This window comes from Phyllosticta capitalensis (assembly GCF_038381095.1).
Source record: "Phyllosticta capitalensis strain CBS 128856 chromosome Unknown BKA78scaffold_10, whole genome shotgun sequence".
NCBI classification, from domain to species: Eukaryota; Fungi; Ascomycota; class Dothideomycetes; order Botryosphaeriales; family Phyllostictaceae; genus Phyllosticta; species Phyllosticta capitalensis.
The window spans coordinates 885545-904709 of NW_027117448.1; the positions used below are offsets into that span (position 1 = coordinate 885545).

The 19165-nt window shown below is 55.4% G+C and overlaps 3 protein-coding genes across 3 annotated transcripts; 2 read left to right on the plus strand and 1 right to left on the minus strand.

The window, feature by feature from the left end:
- Nucleotides 1-1139: 1139 nt before the first annotated feature.
- Nucleotides 1140-9154, minus strand: BKA78DRAFT_257012 (uncharacterized protein; the record flags this gene model as incomplete). The annotated part of the gene is made up of 5 exons (XM_066885146.1): nucleotides 1140-1364; nucleotides 1415-5505; nucleotides 5557-6049; nucleotides 6095-6504; nucleotides 6550-9154. 5 exons carry the CDS (start codon nucleotides 9152-9154, stop codon nucleotides 1140-1142), a joined length of 7824 nt encoding a protein of 2607 aa, XP_066740493.1.
- An 856-nt stretch (nucleotides 9155-10010) lies between these two features.
- Nucleotides 10011-12296, plus strand: BKA78DRAFT_323474 (serine protease). Its single transcript, XM_066889210.1, has 3 exons — nucleotides 10011-10489; nucleotides 10659-11603; nucleotides 11654-12296. Exons 1-3 carry the CDS (start codon nucleotides 10115-10117, stop codon nucleotides 11936-11938), a joined length of 1605 nt encoding a protein of 534 aa, XP_066740494.1. The 5' UTR covers nucleotides 10011-10114; the 3' UTR covers nucleotides 11939-12296.
- A 1549-nt stretch (nucleotides 12297-13845) lies between these two features.
- BKA78DRAFT_360734 (uncharacterized protein) lies at nucleotides 13846-18118 on the plus strand (the record flags this gene model as incomplete). Its single annotated transcript, XM_066892424.1, has 1 exon — nucleotides 13846-18118. Exon 1 carries the CDS (start codon nucleotides 14150-14152, stop codon nucleotides 18116-18118), a length of 3969 nt encoding a protein of 1322 aa, XP_066740495.1. The 5' UTR covers nucleotides 13846-14149.
- Between the last annotated feature and the right edge of the window lie 1047 nt (nucleotides 18119-19165).

Genomic DNA, 19165 nt, shown 5'->3' on the forward strand with positions numbered 1-19165 from the left:
TGCAGTACCGGGTCAAGTTGCTCACCTCACCCACCAGCCAGACAGCCAGTCGCCTACCCGCCTGCCTATCTGTCATCCACAGAGCAGCACAAGGGAATTATCAGCCGCAGACGCAGCGTACCGGTGACCATGACGGCGGTCAATCAACTGCTCACTCCACTCTCTCTTCACCATCTACATCAGCGTGGAGACAGCTCCAACTCTTCCACCTCAAGCAACTCTCACAGCAACTAGGGAGTCATCACACACCACACCACCGCACCTTACAGACCCAGCAGTTCAAAAGAATATGAATACCCGACGGACGCCTGCCTGTCTGCCTACCTAAACAGCTAGTTTTTTATTCGGCGCAAAGCCACAGCCACAGCCAAAGCCCACCCGACTCGCTCCAAGAGGCGAAGCGCAGTCGCCACCAGCCAACGGACCAAGACGAGCTGCCCCCATTGAACCAAGATCACAACTGCGGCGCTCGAGTACAACGACAGCCACCGTCGCATGGGAGGTGGCGCCATAAACAGCGAACCAATGATGTGACAGGATTTACTTGTTCGCTCCCTTTTCCGTGGCAGCAATACAGCCAGTTCGACAGCCCAACACAATTCAGTCCAGTCCAGTCGCAGCGAGCAGCGAACAGCCAGTATCCCGACATCGACAGCGTGGGTCTGAAGGAGCAAATGGTCGAGGGAGGTGCAGGCGTAGAGGAGGTTAAGAACGAGCTATGGGGGGCGGCGAGATGTCGTATTGCTCCCCGAAACCCTACGGCAGGAAGGCTGCTGTGTCGCTTCAAGACCGGATCGGACAGGGCTGTATCGTGTTGTCGATGTAGACTCTGGCGTTGCTGCTTTCGCTACTGCTGTTGATGCTCTTTACGCCTCTCAGGCCCGCTGCACGCAATCCCACTCATACTAAGCAAGAATCGGTCTTTAGTATAACGCTTTCGACAGATTGAACGCTTTTGAAAGGGGGGAGGGTGCGCAGTACTACACAATGAAAAAATCGCAAGAGAGCAGACAAAAAGCCAAGAACGCCAATGTCCCAAACACCTGTGTTTTCCAAGGAGAATAGAGCAGGGAAAGGAAACTTTTTATCCACGCCGACGAGCGCCAAAAGGGAAGCGGGGGAAGGAATCGAGGGATTGATTACACGGGGTCATGAACATGCGGAAGGAGATGATCATGATTTTCTTGCCAACTTACAACTTTGCCGTCGTCGTCGCCCGTGTAGGCCATTTGCGCCATGGGGAGGACGTAGGTAATGGGTGCGCTGATGTTGATGCCGTCCTCGCGCGTCGAATCGATGTGGTTGAGGCGCTTGACCAGCTTGAGCGACCATAGCCCGTCGCCGTCGAAGGTGACGGACCAAATCTGATTTCATTAGCATCTCGAAGGTCAGAGCAAGCAGCGACGACACTTACGTTTACAAGGCCCCTCCGATGCCCTGTAAAGAGCAATTCCCTCTCCAGCCATTCGTTGCCTACACCTTCGTAAAATGCGCACGAATGCACAATGTCCTCCGCATCGCCGGTGTCGCAGACATCCTGCTCGAGCAAAAGTCGCCCGTTGAGCGTGTACAATAGCACTTTGGAACCTGAGCAGAGGGCGACATGTCCGTTGACATTGTTGATGCGCGCACACTGAATCGGCCTGTCGCCGCCGCCGACATGACGGACAAACTCGGCTCGATTCAAGTCCCACAGACAAACTCGACCGCTCGAGTCGGCAGACAAAAATGTGCTAAAGGCGCGGGAGGTGGCAATGACGTTGACCGGTTTCCGATGGCCAAAGAAGCAGACCTTTGGAACGAGGTCGACGGTCTTGGAGTGCGAGATGACGTTCCACACAGCAACAGTGCAATCGCTGCCGGCGGTGATGAGGGTCTTGCCATCGACAAAGGTAGCGCAGGATATTTGTCCCTGGTGGAGATGCTCCCAGAGCCCAATCAAGCGCTTGCTGTCTGTTGAATAGAAGCGGACACTGCCGTCGGTGAAGCCCCATTCCATGTAGCGATCATAGACAGGCGGGACATTGATCCTTAGCGCCGCAGAGCACAGGATGCGGTCTTGTTTGGGGTGGTGTGTTAAGCTGGCGACACGCTCCCGGGAATCGAGCAGAGTCATCGGTAGCCTAATGAGAGACTCGGCAGCACTGTCCAGTCTCCTTAATCTCGACGGATCGCCACGCGAAGGATGTGCCTTCTGAAACACCTGGTGAGGAGTCTGGCCAAAGTTGTGGATGATGCCAATGGTAGCCAATCGCTCAACGGGATCATCTATCAAGTCGAGGTCCTTCGCCCCGTGGTAGGAGAGGTAGTGGAAGACGTTGGTCGCCTCGACAGCGGCGTCTCCCTGCTGCTTGAATCCGAAGACAAGGTCGATCCACTTGTGCAGATTCTGCGTGACGTACGGGCTTTCCAAAGCCTCACGATGCTTGGCAATGAAAATCTCGGGGTCTCCTTTGGCCCAGGGAGGCAACACGACATTGTTAATCCTCTCTCCAGAGCCTTGCTTCACGCCGAAATTGTACCCGTTCATGTTCTTGAGAAACTCCGGCAGATAGAAGAACTCGGGCGTCAGTTCTCGGACATCGGTCATGTTGTCTCGTGAAGCCGAGTTCCATGCTCGCTCAATCGAATCAAACAGACGGTCTGCGTGGTCGAAGCTGCCGCCTTGCAGAAGCAGATACGATTGGACGAATGGTTGTAATCGAATGAGGTAAGAAGTCACAATCATGGCCGACGAATAGTGCGTGCCGTAGTGAAAGACAGGGTGGGTGCCATCGCTCATCTCGGCAAACGTCTGGTAGCGCTCCTTGAACTCAGCTTCTCTTGAGGCCGTTTGAGCACCCATGGGCTTTGATAAATTTCTGAAGGTCTTAGGATCATTCAGGTCAAGCTCCTCGCTCGTGTAGTCTGCGAGAACCCAGGGAAACACGGGATACTGCGTGAGGTCGTTGAAAGTCCTACCAGCCATGGTGTTGACCAGCATCAGGTAGTGAAAATTGGAAATCTCGCCCTTTAGCCACTTTTTGGTTGCGGGATTTGTAGCCATTGGATTGAACACATTGACCCACTTAGAGGTAATGGTCGGCGGGGCTTCTTCCGGAGTCCGCAAAGATTCGAGTCGCCATGCATCCTCTGACTGCAAAGCTGATGGACTGGTGACTTGAGGGGCCCTTGAGATTAACCTTGCATGCAAGTCATCCCGGAGCTTTGGTGCCATGGCGGTGAGGAGGTAGCTTCGACCGTCCGTAAAGAAGATTTCGATGGCCACATCGCGAAACAGGAACCGTCTCTTCGAGATGCTGATGACCTCGGACCATTTCCAGTGGCGAGTGCTTTGCTCGCCATTCATCCTCGATCTCTTCTCGGTAGTCTCCTTTCCTGAAATCATCTGGACATAATTGTCCCGCTCCTCTTGCGGCGCCTGCCATACACGGATAATTTCTCCGTCAGAACGCTGGAAAAAGTCATCCAAGAGGTACAAGGAGTCTTTACCCAAGATGAGCAGGCCTTCGCATGCCTCGAGGCCGACAATGCGAGACACGTTGTAGACGTGCTGGACCTGATCACCTTGTTGAAGAGATCGCATCACTTTGCGGTTCTTATCCTCAAAGCCGTCTTCTCCCTCGTTTGGATCGGCCACCATTTCAAAGTCGTCATCACCATTTGAGACGGCTGATGACTGGCTGACCGAACGGTTTCTGCCGCCATCTCCGTTGCTGGAGGTTGGGTGCGCGCTTGCAGGTGTGGGACCAGCCGTTTCAGGCGAGTCGATTTGAGGAACATTCGTCAGCAGACTGAGCTTGTTCTTGGGTACGAAGTCCGTGTCCCTGCGTTTTGGCTGGTATTCTTCGTTTTTGCCAGTGGTCTTGTCGGCGATGATTCTCAACCTCATCCTGTTTCGGCCTTCGGTCTCGTCCAATTGCCATTGCGTCACGACTTCTTCCTCAAAAAGCTCACAAGGTGCGCGAAGGGTGCGGTCGAGCTTTTCCAATGCCGATGCTAGGAACGCAAGGTTGTCCTGTTGATCTTGCAAGGCCCTCTGGTGCTTCAAGCGCTCAGCGGCAAAAATGTTTGCCCTCCAGTGCGTGGTCGAAACTTCGTGACGATGCCACACGGTATCCGCTGCTGATTCCTCCACTTGCCATTGTCGGAGGCGCTCTTTTCGCTTCGAGACTCTAGTCTTTGCGCTCTCTTCCGTCTTGCGATTTTCGTCCGTTACGAACTCTTCCCACGTCTTGGACATGGCGCCAAGGAAGAAGCTATCGAGATTCGACCGATTGCTATCTAGCCAGTCAAAGAATGCGTCATTGTCCATCTCTGTCAGCTTCATGAAACTCGTAAAAAGTTCGCGATCGCTACTGGAGTTGGATTGGTTGAGAATCTGAGATGTCTCCTCTGGCTTTTGCACGAGCATGAGCCTCCAAAAATCTGCTGCTGCTGCACGCACCCGGCTATTAGACGAGACTAGTTTTGCGTAGAGGAGGTAGCAAATTAGGCGCAAGTAATTACCCTCGAGGCTCTCGGGGGAAAGGATAATGGTCTGCCAGTAAGTCATTTTTTGGAGAAACGAAATGGCTTCTGCCTCTGACTCAGGATCATCCAATTCAGAGAGCCTCAGCAGGGCGACTCGGAAAAAGACGGTACGGATCGTAGCGATGGCCTGGGTACAGAGTCGAACACCTTTGTGCTTGGCAATTTCGGGTCGATGTAGGTGATCCAACACAGTCCCAATGAAATCCAAAAGGGCTTCTGCTCCATTCATGAACCAACCCTCGAAGATGGCCTCGGCCATGTGAAGTGTGTACCGTGCAAGATTTGTGAGCACTCTGGGCTCGGAGAGAAATTCCTGGCGAAGTTGGAGCTCGTTCGTAATGGCGTGCATTGTGTGGAGCAGCACGTAAGATTCAAAGTATGCCTGATGCTCCTGGAACCCTGGTGGCACTTTGAGGAAAAGTCCAAACCCGGTAAATTCCTTCTTGTGTAGCAATTGATCCAAAAAGACTCCAATGACAAGCTCAAGAAGCGATTGGACGACAGCGTTGCCCACCCTCAGGTCAACAGAGGCAGACTTTTTGGGCGACATGACTCCATGAAGTCTAGCGGCCGCAGAAGGATATTTTGCCTTGTCGGAGGTAATCAGGATAAAGGAGTTGCCGCGACGCAGAGTGGCCTTTCTCGCATTGGGGCTGCGAGGCGGTTGTATTGACGTGGTTCGAACGATAGAGGGTTGTTCCGCGGTAGCCGAGTGGGGATTGATCAGGACATCCTGACCTTCAAAAGTCAGAGCGGAACCGCGAGAATGCAGTTCGGTCTCGGCAGAGACACCATCCGACGTGACAATGACCGGGTAGAGAACGAAAATGAGATCCTGGATGTAGTTTGAAGCAATGGCATATTCTCGGAAGTGTGCCGACTTCATGTGCACGTCTGCCAGAAATTGGATGATGGTGTGTAGCATCGCCGCGTAGTCCAAGACCTTTTGCCGCGAAGATGGCTGTTTTGGCTCTGGAGACATGTAAGAATAGACGCTCTTTCTGGAAAAGTCGGTGCACGTACCTCTCGCTGCAAGCTCATTCTCCACCGACATGGATCTCTTTCGCGTCGACCCTCCAGTCAATGGCCCAGATTGTTTGGAGCCACCCTCAGTCTCACCCTGACTCGTTGCAGGCCTGGGACTGGGTTCTTGTTGTGTAACAATCTCCCGCAGACCAGTCTCCAACATGGCTGTCATGACGGGAAAGATATCGGGGTAAGAAATGGCAATCTGACCACCATTGACGGAGAGGGAATCCATGAGGTTGAAGAGATCGAAGTCTCTCTCAAAGTTGATTTTGCCCACGTCGACGCCAAAGAGGATTGCAAAGCAGATTGTCCAGACTGCGGGCGTGTTCCACCATGCTCTTAAGCGGTGCTTGAGGTTAGTGAAGCCGCCATCCCTGGTAAATTTCTTGACAAAGTGTGGACCTTGGAGGACCAACAGTCGGGCGAGGATCCTAAAGCTGTTGACAATGACGCGGGCGTCATTTTCGGCCAGGAGGTAAACGAGCCACTTGATCAAATCAGTAGTGCTTGGAAACACGGACATCTCCCGTACCTTGTTGGTGACAGTTTTGGCGAATCTCCCAATGGCAATGGCACTTGCATCATCGCAGAGGAATGCCGAGAAAGCTTCCAAAACTTTGATTCCCAGTTCTTGTCTTGACAACTTGCCTGTCGGCAGCGGCGTGCTCTTCGAGGGGGCAGGAACAGAAGAAGCGCTTGAACCAGACGAAAGGGTAGGTGTAGCATTGTACATGTGTTTCACGCTGCTCCGGGAACGCAGAGGTCGATTCGCCAAAGTGCGGCTCTCCTGCAGTGCATATGTTATGAACAAGGCCGTTGAGCGTAGGATGTCAGACGAGGCGCTGCATTGAAGTAGCGATTTGAAGGCGTTCATGAAGTGTGGAAAGACGTCATGCGTAAAGGTCTCGCCCTTGAGGGCATCGAGGAGCCTTTTGATGATTCCTGTCGTCGTCAGTGGCCGTAAAAACAATGGCAGGTGAGGCTTACTCATGCGGGTCAATCGCTTGGCGTTAAAAACGTGATGCTTGCAGTCTTTTGCAAAAACCTCAAATTGATGATAGTAGAGTTTTTGTGTATCAGCTGGACATCGTCTCCAAAGGTCAAAGTCTATCAACAGAGCTCTGTAAGCCAGAGGATTGACAATCTTGGACTCATAGGGTTGGATCTCGTCGTAGCCAATGAAGCGCAGAACGACCTGGAGAAGGTCATGAGACAGGCTTTCAATGTCAGCGTCTTCGATCGAGGCCACGCTAGATTTGCCAGAAATAGAGCCCAGACCCAGCTTGTCGCGCAAAAGGGCTGCTAGGACGGCAAATCCATTCTCTCTTTCCATGGCTTCACTGTTCCGCCAGTTGTCATGAACCGATTCAAACATGATCTGCACAGCAGTGATGAGGGCATTTCTAGTCCGAGCTCGCTCAATGAGCTTGAGGCCGATTGAAGCACAACCTCCTATTCTCCAGATTGCATTGTCCAATGATTGAGGCACAACGACAACAGGCTCGCCTGTGAGAACGGCAACACCGCTTCGCTGGGTAAGGGCGTCGTTGATAGAGGGCACGGCAGCATTGATGGCGATGGCGTGGCCGCGGTTCCGGGTATATTCTCTCAAATTCCTGCCGGCGTACTTGGATAATGACTTGACCAACTGCGACTCGTCGATGAAGTTTCTGTCATCATCGTCCATGACCGAAGTTGGAGCAATGCTCATGAGAATGCGGGACTCTGGGAGTATGGCGCCAGCTTTGTGCCGCATGGCAGACAGGATTTCAGATCTCTCCTCCTTGGTAGGGTGGAGGCCCTCATTGTAGAGGTTGAGATCGGCTGAGGCGCCATATGTGAGGAAAGAACCAAGGCAGTCTTGAAAGTTGCCGTGATATCGCGGTCCCAGCTTGTGATACACGGCGATCAATTCGTCCGAAAGCGCTTCCTGGAACAAGTGGAAGGAGGCTAGTGACAGCTTGGTTGTGACGACGTTTCTCCCAATGAGAGAGCAAATCGCGTGTGGTGTGCCAATGAAGGCTTCGATGGGAGTATATCCCATTCGATTCTGGGAGAAGGCGTTGAAGCTGTCTGCGCTGGTGTTGAGGTTTGGAGGGTTGGAAGGGAAGTTGCATTTTGCTTGGTCCGCAATCTCTCCATTGACGTACAAGCCAACGTGCTTTGATCTCCTGTGCACTATAGTGATATGGTACCATATACCTTCTTGAAACACGGTCGACTTGAAGCGAATGCTCGGCCGCGACGAAGTCACTGAGGTTTGTAGAATCAAATTACGGGAGCCCTTCTCCAGATACACAAGGACAAAGCAAGTCTGAGTGGTCTCGTACGCGCCGAAAATTGTAGTATGGTAGTTGTCGTCGTACTTGTCCACGCGCATCCAAGTGCTGATTGTGTAACCGCCGTGTTGCGAGGTAGGGGGGAAGGGCCGGCCGAGCTCCGGCAGCTCAATGGAGGCATAACCATGCAAGGACATGTCAAGCTGAATAAATGGGGGCTGTCTGGAAAGTTTTATGGCTTCCAAAAGAAACTCGGCCATTTCTTCAGACTCGGCTGCGCCGCGGAAAAGGAGACGCGCATCCTCGAGGTCGTTGATGCCATAGCTTATGAGGCTTTCGGCCAGTCTTTTCAGAAGAGACCGCTCGGCGGAGGGCTCAGCATTTTGGAAAACTAAACGCAGGAGCGTCTTCAATATACCCGTCCCATGCGCAGCCAGCTTATTGTACTCGGACAGCGCAACGATACGATCCAGGACCAAAATGACTGAGATGGACAGCCGCGGTGCTCTTGAGCCAGACAAACCATCCTGGAATAGCATGGACCACAGACTGACGATGACGGGAAGAATGTCTGCATTCTGGAGGATCTCTTTGCCGCCGAAGAAGCCATGCAAATGCTCCCGGAGAGCACTGATCAACGGATCTTCTGACGTAATGTGGACAACGTCACCCCCGATGGGCTCGGTCTGTTCAACACCGCTGGACGCTGATGCTACAACATCTCTTATGCCGCGGAATATGCGAGCCATGTCCTCTTCGCCCAGCGCAAAAGCCACGAGGCAGCCGAAAAGCTGCTCTTGTCCCACATGATCAAACTCGCTGGCATCTTGATAGCCTCCGCCGACGCCGGTGCTCACGACGGATTGTTCCAGGGATTTCCAGCCATCATCTTCGACCCTCTTGGAGAAGAACCTGCGGTTTCCAGGGTGATCATTGAGGGCATCTGAAAGAACGGACAACGCAGCCTTGAGCAACTCGAAGAAGTCGGTCTGCTCGTCCTTTGAGAGGGTGGCTGGATTGTAGAAGCCCGAGACTGAGCGCAAGGTTGCGATGAGAGCGTGGAAGCCTTTTGCCTGGCGAAAAGCATCCTTGACCTGGCGCGAGTCGGGCGAGTCTATGAGGAGCTGGCGTATCCTACGCAGACAGTCACATTGTGTTTGTATGAATTTGAGCGTGGTAGAGGTGGAGCTCTGCGGATGGGCACCCAGAAGAGAGTCGACGAGGGTATTTAGCTCCCTCAGGGCAGGGCTGGCGGCGCGAGGCGTGACGGAGGCGGATGCGGGAGGGAGGCGCGGGCCCGCCGGGTGGTGCATGATGGCGCTGCTCCAGCACAGCGCAATCTAGGGTCCTCGTTGTTGGCGTGGGCGTGGGAGGACGAGCATTGCAGAGGCGCGGTGGCAGCAGTAGAGGGTCGAATTGGGCGAGGAGAGGGTCATCTGAGGGAGAAACGTCGCATGTGGGAGCGTGTCAGAGAGTGAGGGTTAGGTGGAGCTGGGCCGGGAACAGCTCGCGTGGGGCGGAGGCGGAGCGTCGATGAGTGGAGCTTGGACGACGATAGGGTGCGGTAGATTTGCAGAGCGAGAGAGGCAATACAGAAAGCAAGTTTGGTGGAGGTGTCAGGCGGAGGAGGGCGTGTGCCTGACGGTCACCATCTCAAGTCGAGCTGACGACGGGAGGCGATAAACATCAAATGCCTGTGGTCCCGTTTCAACAGCAGGCACCCAAAAAGTCATGGCCGTCGGGAGCCTCGTCCCGGGCGCGTTCTGGTGCGGGCGCTGTCACGTGTGCGGCCACTTGTATTTCCGTTCAGAGACTCGACGCGGGAGGAGCAGGAGCTCTTCCTAGCTGACGCGCTGAGGCAGGTACAGCGCAGCAAAGCTTAGCTCCAGCATGAGGTGTCGGCATCGTGAAAACAAACAACAAGACATGTAGCAGTGAGCTCAATGTCTAGCTGTAGCTCCTCATATCCACTCTGACGCCATCCTCGCGCATCATCCCCATGCCGTTGCGCGAGGAACGCCCTCTAATGGGTGCTTGGCCTTTGGGGGTCGGACAAGGCAGCGCCGCTAGCTGCGGAGAGGCTGGGCGCATGACTCTCACTCGCCGATAGCGTCGCCTTGCCGCCGCCGGCTCTTGATAAAGCTCGCCCCAGCTCCATCCACCATCCAAGCACCACTCCTCCCCATCCCTCTCCCCCTCTCCATACCAGCTTGCTCTCCATCTCCCCATCTTCGAATCATCTCCCGCTTCATTCTCCCTTCTTTTGGCCCATCATGAAGGCCGCCGCCGTCCTCACGATGCTGCCGCTGCTCGCGGCAGCTTCCCCGGTCTTCAACGCCGGCTCCATCCACAATGACGCAGCTCCCGTCATCTCCTCGGTCAACGCCCAAGAGATTCCAGACTCGTACATTGTCGTCTTCAAGAAGCACGTCAAGCACGCCGACACGTCCGCCCACCACGCCTGGGTCCAGGACATCCACACTGCCAGCCAGAACCAGAGGACCGAGCTCCGCAAGCGTTCGCAGTTCCCCATTGCAAACGATCTCTTTGAGGGTCTCAAGCACACCTACAACGTCGCCGGTGGCCTGCTGGGTTACTCCGGTCACTTTGACGACGAGGTCATTGAGCAGATCCGGAGACATCCCGATGTAAGTGTCATATCCGCCCAACCACACGGGCAAGCCGTTTTCGGTCATACTGCAACCATCCCGGCATTCTCCCCAGAGCTGCAGCTCTCCTCCATTACTACGACTCGCATCTCCTGAGCACGTGACACTATTGCGTCTCACCACACCATGCTGACGGCCCCGTTTCCAGGTCGAGTACATTGAGAAGGACTCCATTGTCCAGACCCAGAGCCAAGACTACGAGCTCGAGAAGAACGCTCCCTGGGGTCTTGCCCGTATCTCTCACCGTGAGAGCCTGAGCTTCGGCACCTTCAGCAAATACCTATACTCTGCGGACGGTGGTGAGGGCGTCGACGTCTACGTCATTGACACTGGCACCAACACCGAGCACGTCGACTTTGAAGGCCGTGCTCACTGGGGCAAGACCATCCCCGCTGGCGATGTTGACGAGGATGGCAACGGTCACGGCACCCACTGCTCCGGCACTGTCGCTGGTAAGAAGTTTGGTGTGGCCAAGAAGGCCAATGTCTACGCCGTCAAGGTTCTCCGCTCCAACGGCTCCGGCACCATGTCCGACGTCGTCAAGGGTGTTGAGTACGCCGCTGAGCAGCACGCCGCCAATGTTGAGGCCGCCAAGGCTGGTAAGGGAAAGAAGGGCTTCAAGGGATCCGCCGCCAACATGAGCTTGGGAGGTGGCAAGTCTACCACTCTTGACCTTGCTGTCAACGCTGCCGTCGATGCCGGTATCCACTTTGCTGTCGCTGCCGGTAACGACAACGCCGACTCATGCCGCTACTCTCCTGCTGGTGCCGAGAAGGCCGTCACTGTCGGTGCTTCGACTCTTGCTGACGAGCGTGCTTACTTCTCCAACTACGGAAAGTGCAACGACATCTTTGCCCCTGGTCTCAACATTCTCTCCACCTGGATCGGCAGCAAGTACGCTACCAACAAGATCTCGGGTACCTCGATGGCCTCTCCCCACATTGCTGGTCTTTTGGCCTACTTCCTTTCTCTCCAGCCTGCCTCTGACTCGGCTTACTCGGTTGCTGAAATTACGCCCGCCAAGCTGAAGAAGCAGCTCATCAGCGTCGCCACTGAGGGCGCCCTCTCCGACGTCCCCAGCGATACCACCAACGTGAGTAATTTTGTGACCAGTGAAATCACGGCTCAACTAACAAGATGCAGGTCCTTGCCTGGAACGGTGGCGGAAAGTCCAACTACTCGTCCATCATTTCCGAGGGTGGCTACAAGCTCAACCGCGCCGACAACAAGGTCGAGGTCTCTCTGCCTTCGATGGAGGACGTTGAGGAGGAGTTTGAGGTCATTGGCGAGAAGGCCAAGGCCGGCTCCAAGAAGGTGCAGGCCAAGCTCGAGAAGCTCACCGAAAAGTTTGAGGACTTTGTCGCCGACGAGATGGAGGAGTTCTTTGCCGACTTCAAGCAGCGCATGAGCAAGGCGCACATGGAGTAAGGTAGTCCACATTGATCTACGGATAATGTAAGGGTTGTGATTCCCTGGTACGGTCATGGTGCACAGAGAAGTTTTTGGGTACTGGGTTTTCTTTTTTGGTCTGGAGAAGGGTTCACAGGTTTTGGAACAGGTACATGGCATTCTTTGGCAGCATAGACAGGGCAGTAGTAGCACGCAACGCCTCCACAGATTTTCACTGTGGTCAGGCAATGTAATGCACATTGCTTTTTGACACTATGGATAGAAAGTAGAAATTGCAAGAAAAGCCCAGTCTCATTCATCTCGTGGTCCCCCCATCATTGCTCCGTCACGACAAAACTCTAACGGCCCGCGTAAGTGGTGACATCCATGTAGGATGATGATGTGCTGGTCGATCATCAGTGGCAAGCTCTGGCAGCTGCATGAGCGCAGATAAGACGGCGTCCAATCGTTGCCCGTGTCGCACCGCCTCGCTCCCCGGATAGTGCTATCGCTCCTCGACATCCTCGGTCAACCCGCGCGGTATGCTGTCCTGATGGTGGATATTGATTGCGCATGCGGCTTCTTGAGTCGAGCATGGTGGTTATCTGGTTAGGTGTCTGCGCCAAAGTCTATCTTGACGTTGTCGAACTGCTTGCAGCACTTTGGAGGAGGAGTTCCTTATCGCCGACGTGTGACGGAATTAAGGTGCTTTCCATTGCGTAGGAACGGATAGACGCGGCGCGTATGCACCCTTTCTCAACAGTAATCTGTGGATGTGCTCAAGCTTCATACATCATGGCTACATAGGTATTCTGAATGCCATCACCACCATCCTCTCCAACCTGACCGCCACCAGCTCTAGGTAAGCGACAAAAAGTCAATTCCAACCAAAAGCGCGCAGAGTGAGACAAGGGAGTCAAAATTGCCTTCAGGCACGCCGGCACGTGCTCTGGTGGTGGGTGGGTGTCCGGTCAGGTCGCGTCGAGGTGGTTGGTTTTTTTCCCCATCTCCCACGGGCGTTCCCGCGGCGGTTGCTTAAGACAATGAATCAAATCAAAGACGGCCTCCCAGGTGCTTCTTCTCGCGTCGTCGCCCGTCTCGTGCTTCTTTGCTTCTGCTTTTGCTCCTCACCGACCAACCAAGAGCTAACTACAGTACAGTGCCTGCTAGACCACCCTCGATACCTGACTGACCGAATGACTCGGTCGCCTGCGTGCTGCAGCCCAAGCAGTTGGGCGGTCAAAAAATGGACGGACGGTCAACCTGCCGTGCCTGCATACACACCTTGTCCATTATTTTTTTTTGAGTCGGTCAGGTGAAGAGAAGCAAATGCCATTGTCTGGGTGGGTGGGTTGAGAGCGGAGCTACAACGGTGCGCACGAGACCACGAGACATGGGACAGTTTGTCCTCAGGCACAAGATGCACGCGACCTACCTTCCATTCTCTACACCCTCGCCACAACATCATAGATGAGCAGCACAGGAAGGCAGGACTTGCCTTTGCCACAGCCAACATTGGGAGGTACGCGTTGGTGGGCGAGGAAGGCGCCTATCATCAACTTTGCATCACGCGCGCAGCACCTTGCTGGATTGCCTTGGCGGAAAGCATGACCGGAAGGCGATGGCGGTCGGTCGGTCGGTCGGCCAGGCGGACTGCTGCGAAAAAAGAAAGAAGGAGGGATTATTCGGATGATGGCGGTGCTGCTGCCCGTTGGCTGGCCGAAATAGACTTTGTGGTCGGCCCGGGCCGCCGTGGTTCGGTTTCTGGAGGGACTCCAGGGAGGGTCGGGTTGTACGGGGATCTTCGTTTTGCTGGTAGGTCATGAAGGGGTTCTGTTTTTGAATCTATCTTTTCGAGTTTTCAAAGAGCGTGGATCATGGTGGAGATCAGGGGAGAGACAACGCTTTGGATTGCTTTCTAAAATGGCAGTCTCGTTGCGCACAATACACGCTTCCATGTCATGGCCGCTGAGAGAGCATCGCGGCAGTCTCGCCCATCCTCGACGGCAACCTCGCCCTATGTACTCACTTCTTGATTCGGATGAATCAGGGAGAGGCCATGTCTCATTCTGCCATGCCTCGTTCCGTCCTCCTCTCGAGGAAGTCAGTCTCCTGTTCTCCCTCACGTTGGACCGGACATCATTTGCCTGATTCTCTATTTGGATATTCTTGGCCCCTTGGACGCAACCGAGTGAAGCGTCTAAATCACAGCTTTGTCCCCTTTTCGACGACAGACCGATTGCACCACCGATGCTGTCGCGAGCCAACAGCGACGCCGGGACCCGCCTGCGTCATGCAAAGTCGTCTTCGTCGGCCTACTCGAAAGGCTGGCCACCAGTGACTTCCACCAGAGTCGACAACATTGATCCATTCATTGTCCGCGAGCAAGCCACGACGGCCGCTGTTCATGCATACGAGCGAGCCTGTGCAATGGAGCATGCGCGGATGAGGGAGGAGCAGCGAAACCTGGAACTCTGCAGGCACCGCAGCAACGCCAGTCGAAGGTCTCACGGCGGATCCCAGGGCTCTCACTTCCCCGCCAGAGCATCGAGTCTCCGGCAAGCAGGCGAAGCCAGCGCCACGAGGCGACGAGCGTCGCCAAAGTTGCGCAGAGTCAGTGACGAGAACCTGCGGCCGCCGCAAATCGTTGAACCTCCCCCTCCGCGTTATACGCTTGTTCGTGACCCTCCACCCACAGCTCCACGACTCTCTTTGGCACCAGATCCTAGGATGCCAATTTCGCCTGCTCCGCCCTCGCGTGTGGCTCCTCTTATGCCCTCTGTTCCTTACAACTCTACACCGGCGACCCCGGCACCGAAAGAGGTCCGCAAGTCTCGTTCGATGTATAGCTCTTGGAGTCTTGGATTGGGGACACCTCGAGGAGGACGCCATGATGCGTCGATGGACCTCCGCCGTTCGACCAGCCAACGTGTCCTCGAAAACCAGCCGCCGATGAAGTCGGGCCTCAGCCCTGAAAGCGCCAATCCCAACGAGGCCGGCAAGTCGAGTGTGGAAGATGTGAATACCGCACGGGACAAGTATTTGCAAGACTTTCACAAGAGCCGCAAGTTGAAGACGAGGCCTTCGTTCATTCTGACACCATTCAAGAAGCGCCAGGACAAGGAGAAACACCAGGTTCTTACGGAAGCTATCAATGAATCAACTTCGCCTCCAATCGACGCCGGACTTCAGACTGGCTCTCCACCGGACGGTCCCGCGAAGCCTGAGAAGGAGAGGTCGTTTTCAAACTCTTTCAGAAACAAGTTCAAGCGCGTGTTCCGCAAAAACTCGAATCCAAAGGCGCCGAATCTGCCAGTGCAGCAGGTGAGGGCTTCGAGGTCTTACTATGGCGATTCATTTACAACGTCTCAGCGTGAAGTCTCTGCTACGACGGACCGCGTTGACTCCATGTCAGACCGCAGTCAAGTGAGAGTGCCCTCGCATGAGCGGACAGCTTCTGGTGCGTCTTTGTCCCTGTCCCATCATTCGAGCGGCGGAGGATCCGACAACGACGTCAGCAAGTCTCGTGTCACGAGCTGGTCCAACTCTTCGGCTCCTGGCAGCGTCACCTCTCGCGACCCAAGAAGACTGTCCATCATTCCTGAAAACGGAACGGGGTCGACGAAGAAGCGGAGTGGCTCGTCTATTCTAGGCAAAAGCCCTTTCAGGAGACCGTTGCATGCTTCACCTCAGCCTGGGAACAGGGAGCTCGATACTTTTGACGTTTACTCGGCGCTCAAGTCGAGGCTGGAGAAGGCTGGGTTGGACAGCAATCTTGATCCAGACTTGCATCACCCAGACAAGCCTGCGACCTCCAATAATGAGAGAGACTTGCTACCTTCTCAGAGCCGAATGAGCTCGACGGCTTCGAGATTGACCCGTGCCACCAAGGCCACTATTCGCGCGGTAACCCCTGAGCGTGGTTTCCGCTCACGCTCCAAGGAGAGACCGGAAGTGGCTCCAGTCCCGACTTATGACGAGACGCTCGGTATACCTCCACCACGAAAGTCTCACGAGCCAGAAGAGTCAGATCCGGCGGCCGAAGTGCCGGAACTCGCCATTCGTCGCACTCGTCAGCCGCAGCGTCTCGTCAAGGCGGCTCTGCCAACGCAAGAGCAATTGATGAAGCGGCAGCATTTGGCCGAGAGCCGTTGGCAGACACCTCTTGAACATGGCCAAGTCCATGCCTACCCCGGAAACTTGAACAGGACTATGGCTCCAGCAAATCCATACCAGCTAACACCGAGCATTCCGCCCAGTCCGACCAAGACGATTCCAACACCACCGCGTACGTCGAGCAAAAGGCCTATGGACGCGGCAGAGCTGCTCAGGGCGTCAATTGTCTCACCAAGCGTTTATTCTCGAGACTCTGCCGGCAACTCGCCTGATCGCAAAGCAAGCACGACGACAATCAATGGTCCTCCGGGTATTGCCGTCATTGTGTCGAGCCACTCGGCCAAAAGCTACACGCTTGGCTCCTCGCCCGACAGATCGAAAGCCGGCAAAGAACGCTCGGCTCAGACGAGCCGCGACTGGAAGGACTGGCTCAGCAAGGAGGTAGCCGACTTTGAGCCTACAGATGATGTCGACGTCAGCATGTCGGAGGAGTGGCTGCTCAGGCCAGGGGCTGGCCATCGGCGCGAGCATGCTCAAATCAGCGAAGATGATGATGACTATAGGCACCGCTGGATCCCCAAATCACGCTCAACTCCTGCTCCTCGCGCCGTGTCGCAGTCAGATGTGCGCTTATCCAACGGCGCGACGCCTTTCCCAGATCTTGACTTGAAGCCACAGCAGCGTCCCCAACTGGTGAAGAGTCCGTCGACGCAAATGAACGACCGCTTTCCAATAATCCAGACCGGTCGCAAGAGTAGCGGCACCAGCTGGCGCACCAAGTCGAGCAGCAACTACAGCTTCCATGCCTCGCGCCAGTCGTCTAATCCGACTTTATCACAGTCGCGCGAGCCTTTGCAGCCCAGCATCCCTGAGCAGTATCAAGCGGCTTCTCTGCATACGCATGCAAAAGAGAACCGCCCGATTCGCCTGCGTGATGTAGCCGTCGCTGGCGGCAAACCGTCAGACATCTCTCCCAAGGTTGCCACGACGCAAAAGCCTCGACCGCGCACCTCGCACTCGAGCCTTGCGCCTTACACGACTAGCGCGCAGGAGACGACGACCACCATGTGCTCCGCGCCTGGCACGCCTCCGACAGGCACGTCGAGCTCGATGTCTGGAGCTGGAGCTGGAGCCACGCCAACTCCTCCCACTCCACCGCCTCCTGCTCCCCCCTTGCCCAACTTCAATCACCCTCCAGCGAAGCCCACGAATATCAACCCCCTCCGCTTCCGCGCCGCGCTCGCCTCGTCGGCCTCGCCGTCACCATCCCTCTCCTCTGCCGGCGCCGCCTCCCCCGCAAAGTCGCAGTACGGAGATGCGACGCCCACCGGCTTCGGCCGCGCGCGCTCGGCGTTTGATCTCAGGGCCCAAAACTCGAACGCCAACATGGGACTTGCGAGCGCAAATAATGCGTCTTCTGGACCGTCGTTCAGACCGCAGCTGTCCCACAGTGCCGCTCCCGGCTCGTCGTCGTCGGTGACGGCCCGCCTCAGACGCAAACCTCCGCCCACCAGCGCGAGCATGAGCACCGTTGCGCCTGGCGGCCCTAGACTGTCCATGGGCAGTGGCGGCAGTTGTGACACCATGGCGTTCATCATGCGCGGTCCGTACGGCGGCGGCCCCGGTGCTAGCGCGACTGCCAGTGCCAGTGCGAGCATCGACGCGTTTGACGCCGAGCGTGTGGAGCGTGGTGGTGGCGTGAGTGAGGAAGGTGATGATGGTTGGCGGGGCCGCAACAGCCTCCACCACGAAGGTGCAAGTGGAAGAAGCGCGGGCGTCTGCGGCTTTGGCGCCATGCCGATGCCGATGCCGGCGGACCACCACCAGCAGCATGCGCAGTCGACGGGCTCGTTGAGGGAGCGCAGGAGCTTGAGTCGCTTGGGTAACGGCCATGGTGGAGCCACTGTGCCTTTTGGGCCGAATCCACTGGATCATGATCGCGCTCCTACCCCTACGCCTGCGTCGCTTGCCAATGTCACGGGTGGCCAGCGCCTGGCTGAGAGGTGGTTGAGTGCGCGACAGGTGGTGGGACAGCAGCACGGTGCTAGGAGTAGGGATAGGGGCTCGACGAGGAGTCGCACGGGTAGTCCGGCGTTTATGTAGGGCGTGGGGGAGCTGTGGTGATAGTGTGCGGTTTGGGCTGTGGTAGTGAGAGGGAACGTGAGGAAAGAGAGGCGAGGGGATGGATATCTTTTTTTTTTTTTTTTTTTGTCTGATGCAGCGGGCTTTTCTTTCGTCGTCGTCGTCGTCGTCGTCGTTTGCGTTTGGCTTTTGGAGTCGAGTCGAGAGAGAGGAGAAGCGGAGAGCAGAGGGAGAAGAAGTTAAGAGGGCATTGGAAGAAGCATCGGCATCAGCATCGGAGTATATAATTAGGTAGCATCAGAGCGGAGGAAAAGGAAAAAAGAAGAGTTGGGTCGTTCTTTGTTTTTCTCCACCTCCCGTCCTCGCAGCATAGTAGCATGTATTCGTCTCCGTTTTGGCTCTCGTATGTCTATACGTTGATACGCTGGTAGCAGAGCAGAGAGCAGGAAACGGAGAGGTGGACGAGAATACAGCTCTCTCTCTCTCTCTCTCTCTCTCTCTCTCATCTTTACTGCGTGATATGGGCGGGAACCTCGTGAGTGTGTTGGGCCGTTTTGAAGAAATCAGACGATGGGGAGGGGGGGGGATAAAATTAAACGTCTTGATATACAAGATCGGCTGTCGACGAGGAGAAGATGGGTTGGCTGGCTGGCTGGCTGGCTGCTGCTGAGGCGGGTTGGGTTGGCTTTAGTGCCAATGACGGAGACGCAGAGAGATTGATGCAAGTATGGTGATTGATTCAATGATCGAGTGGTACCCATCCAGAGGCTCGACACTCCCGTCAGTACGCACGATTGGGAAGAGGAGGAGGGCAAAGGAGGTTATAATTTGGTGAGAAAAGAGGAAACAGAGTTTGACGGCTGCTGTCGTATCCAAGACAAGACGCCCTACTGTTGCTATATCAATACAACAGCCGCTCTCGCCGTGAACAATGGACGGACAGTGGCAGATGCCGATGGGCGTGTAAGGCATTTCCGCAAGTTTGCGCCGCCATCTTTCCATCTCGCTCGAGGCAATCGACTCGGTCTGGAATAGCTCAGTATGCAACAGAAACAGCACCAGATCGAC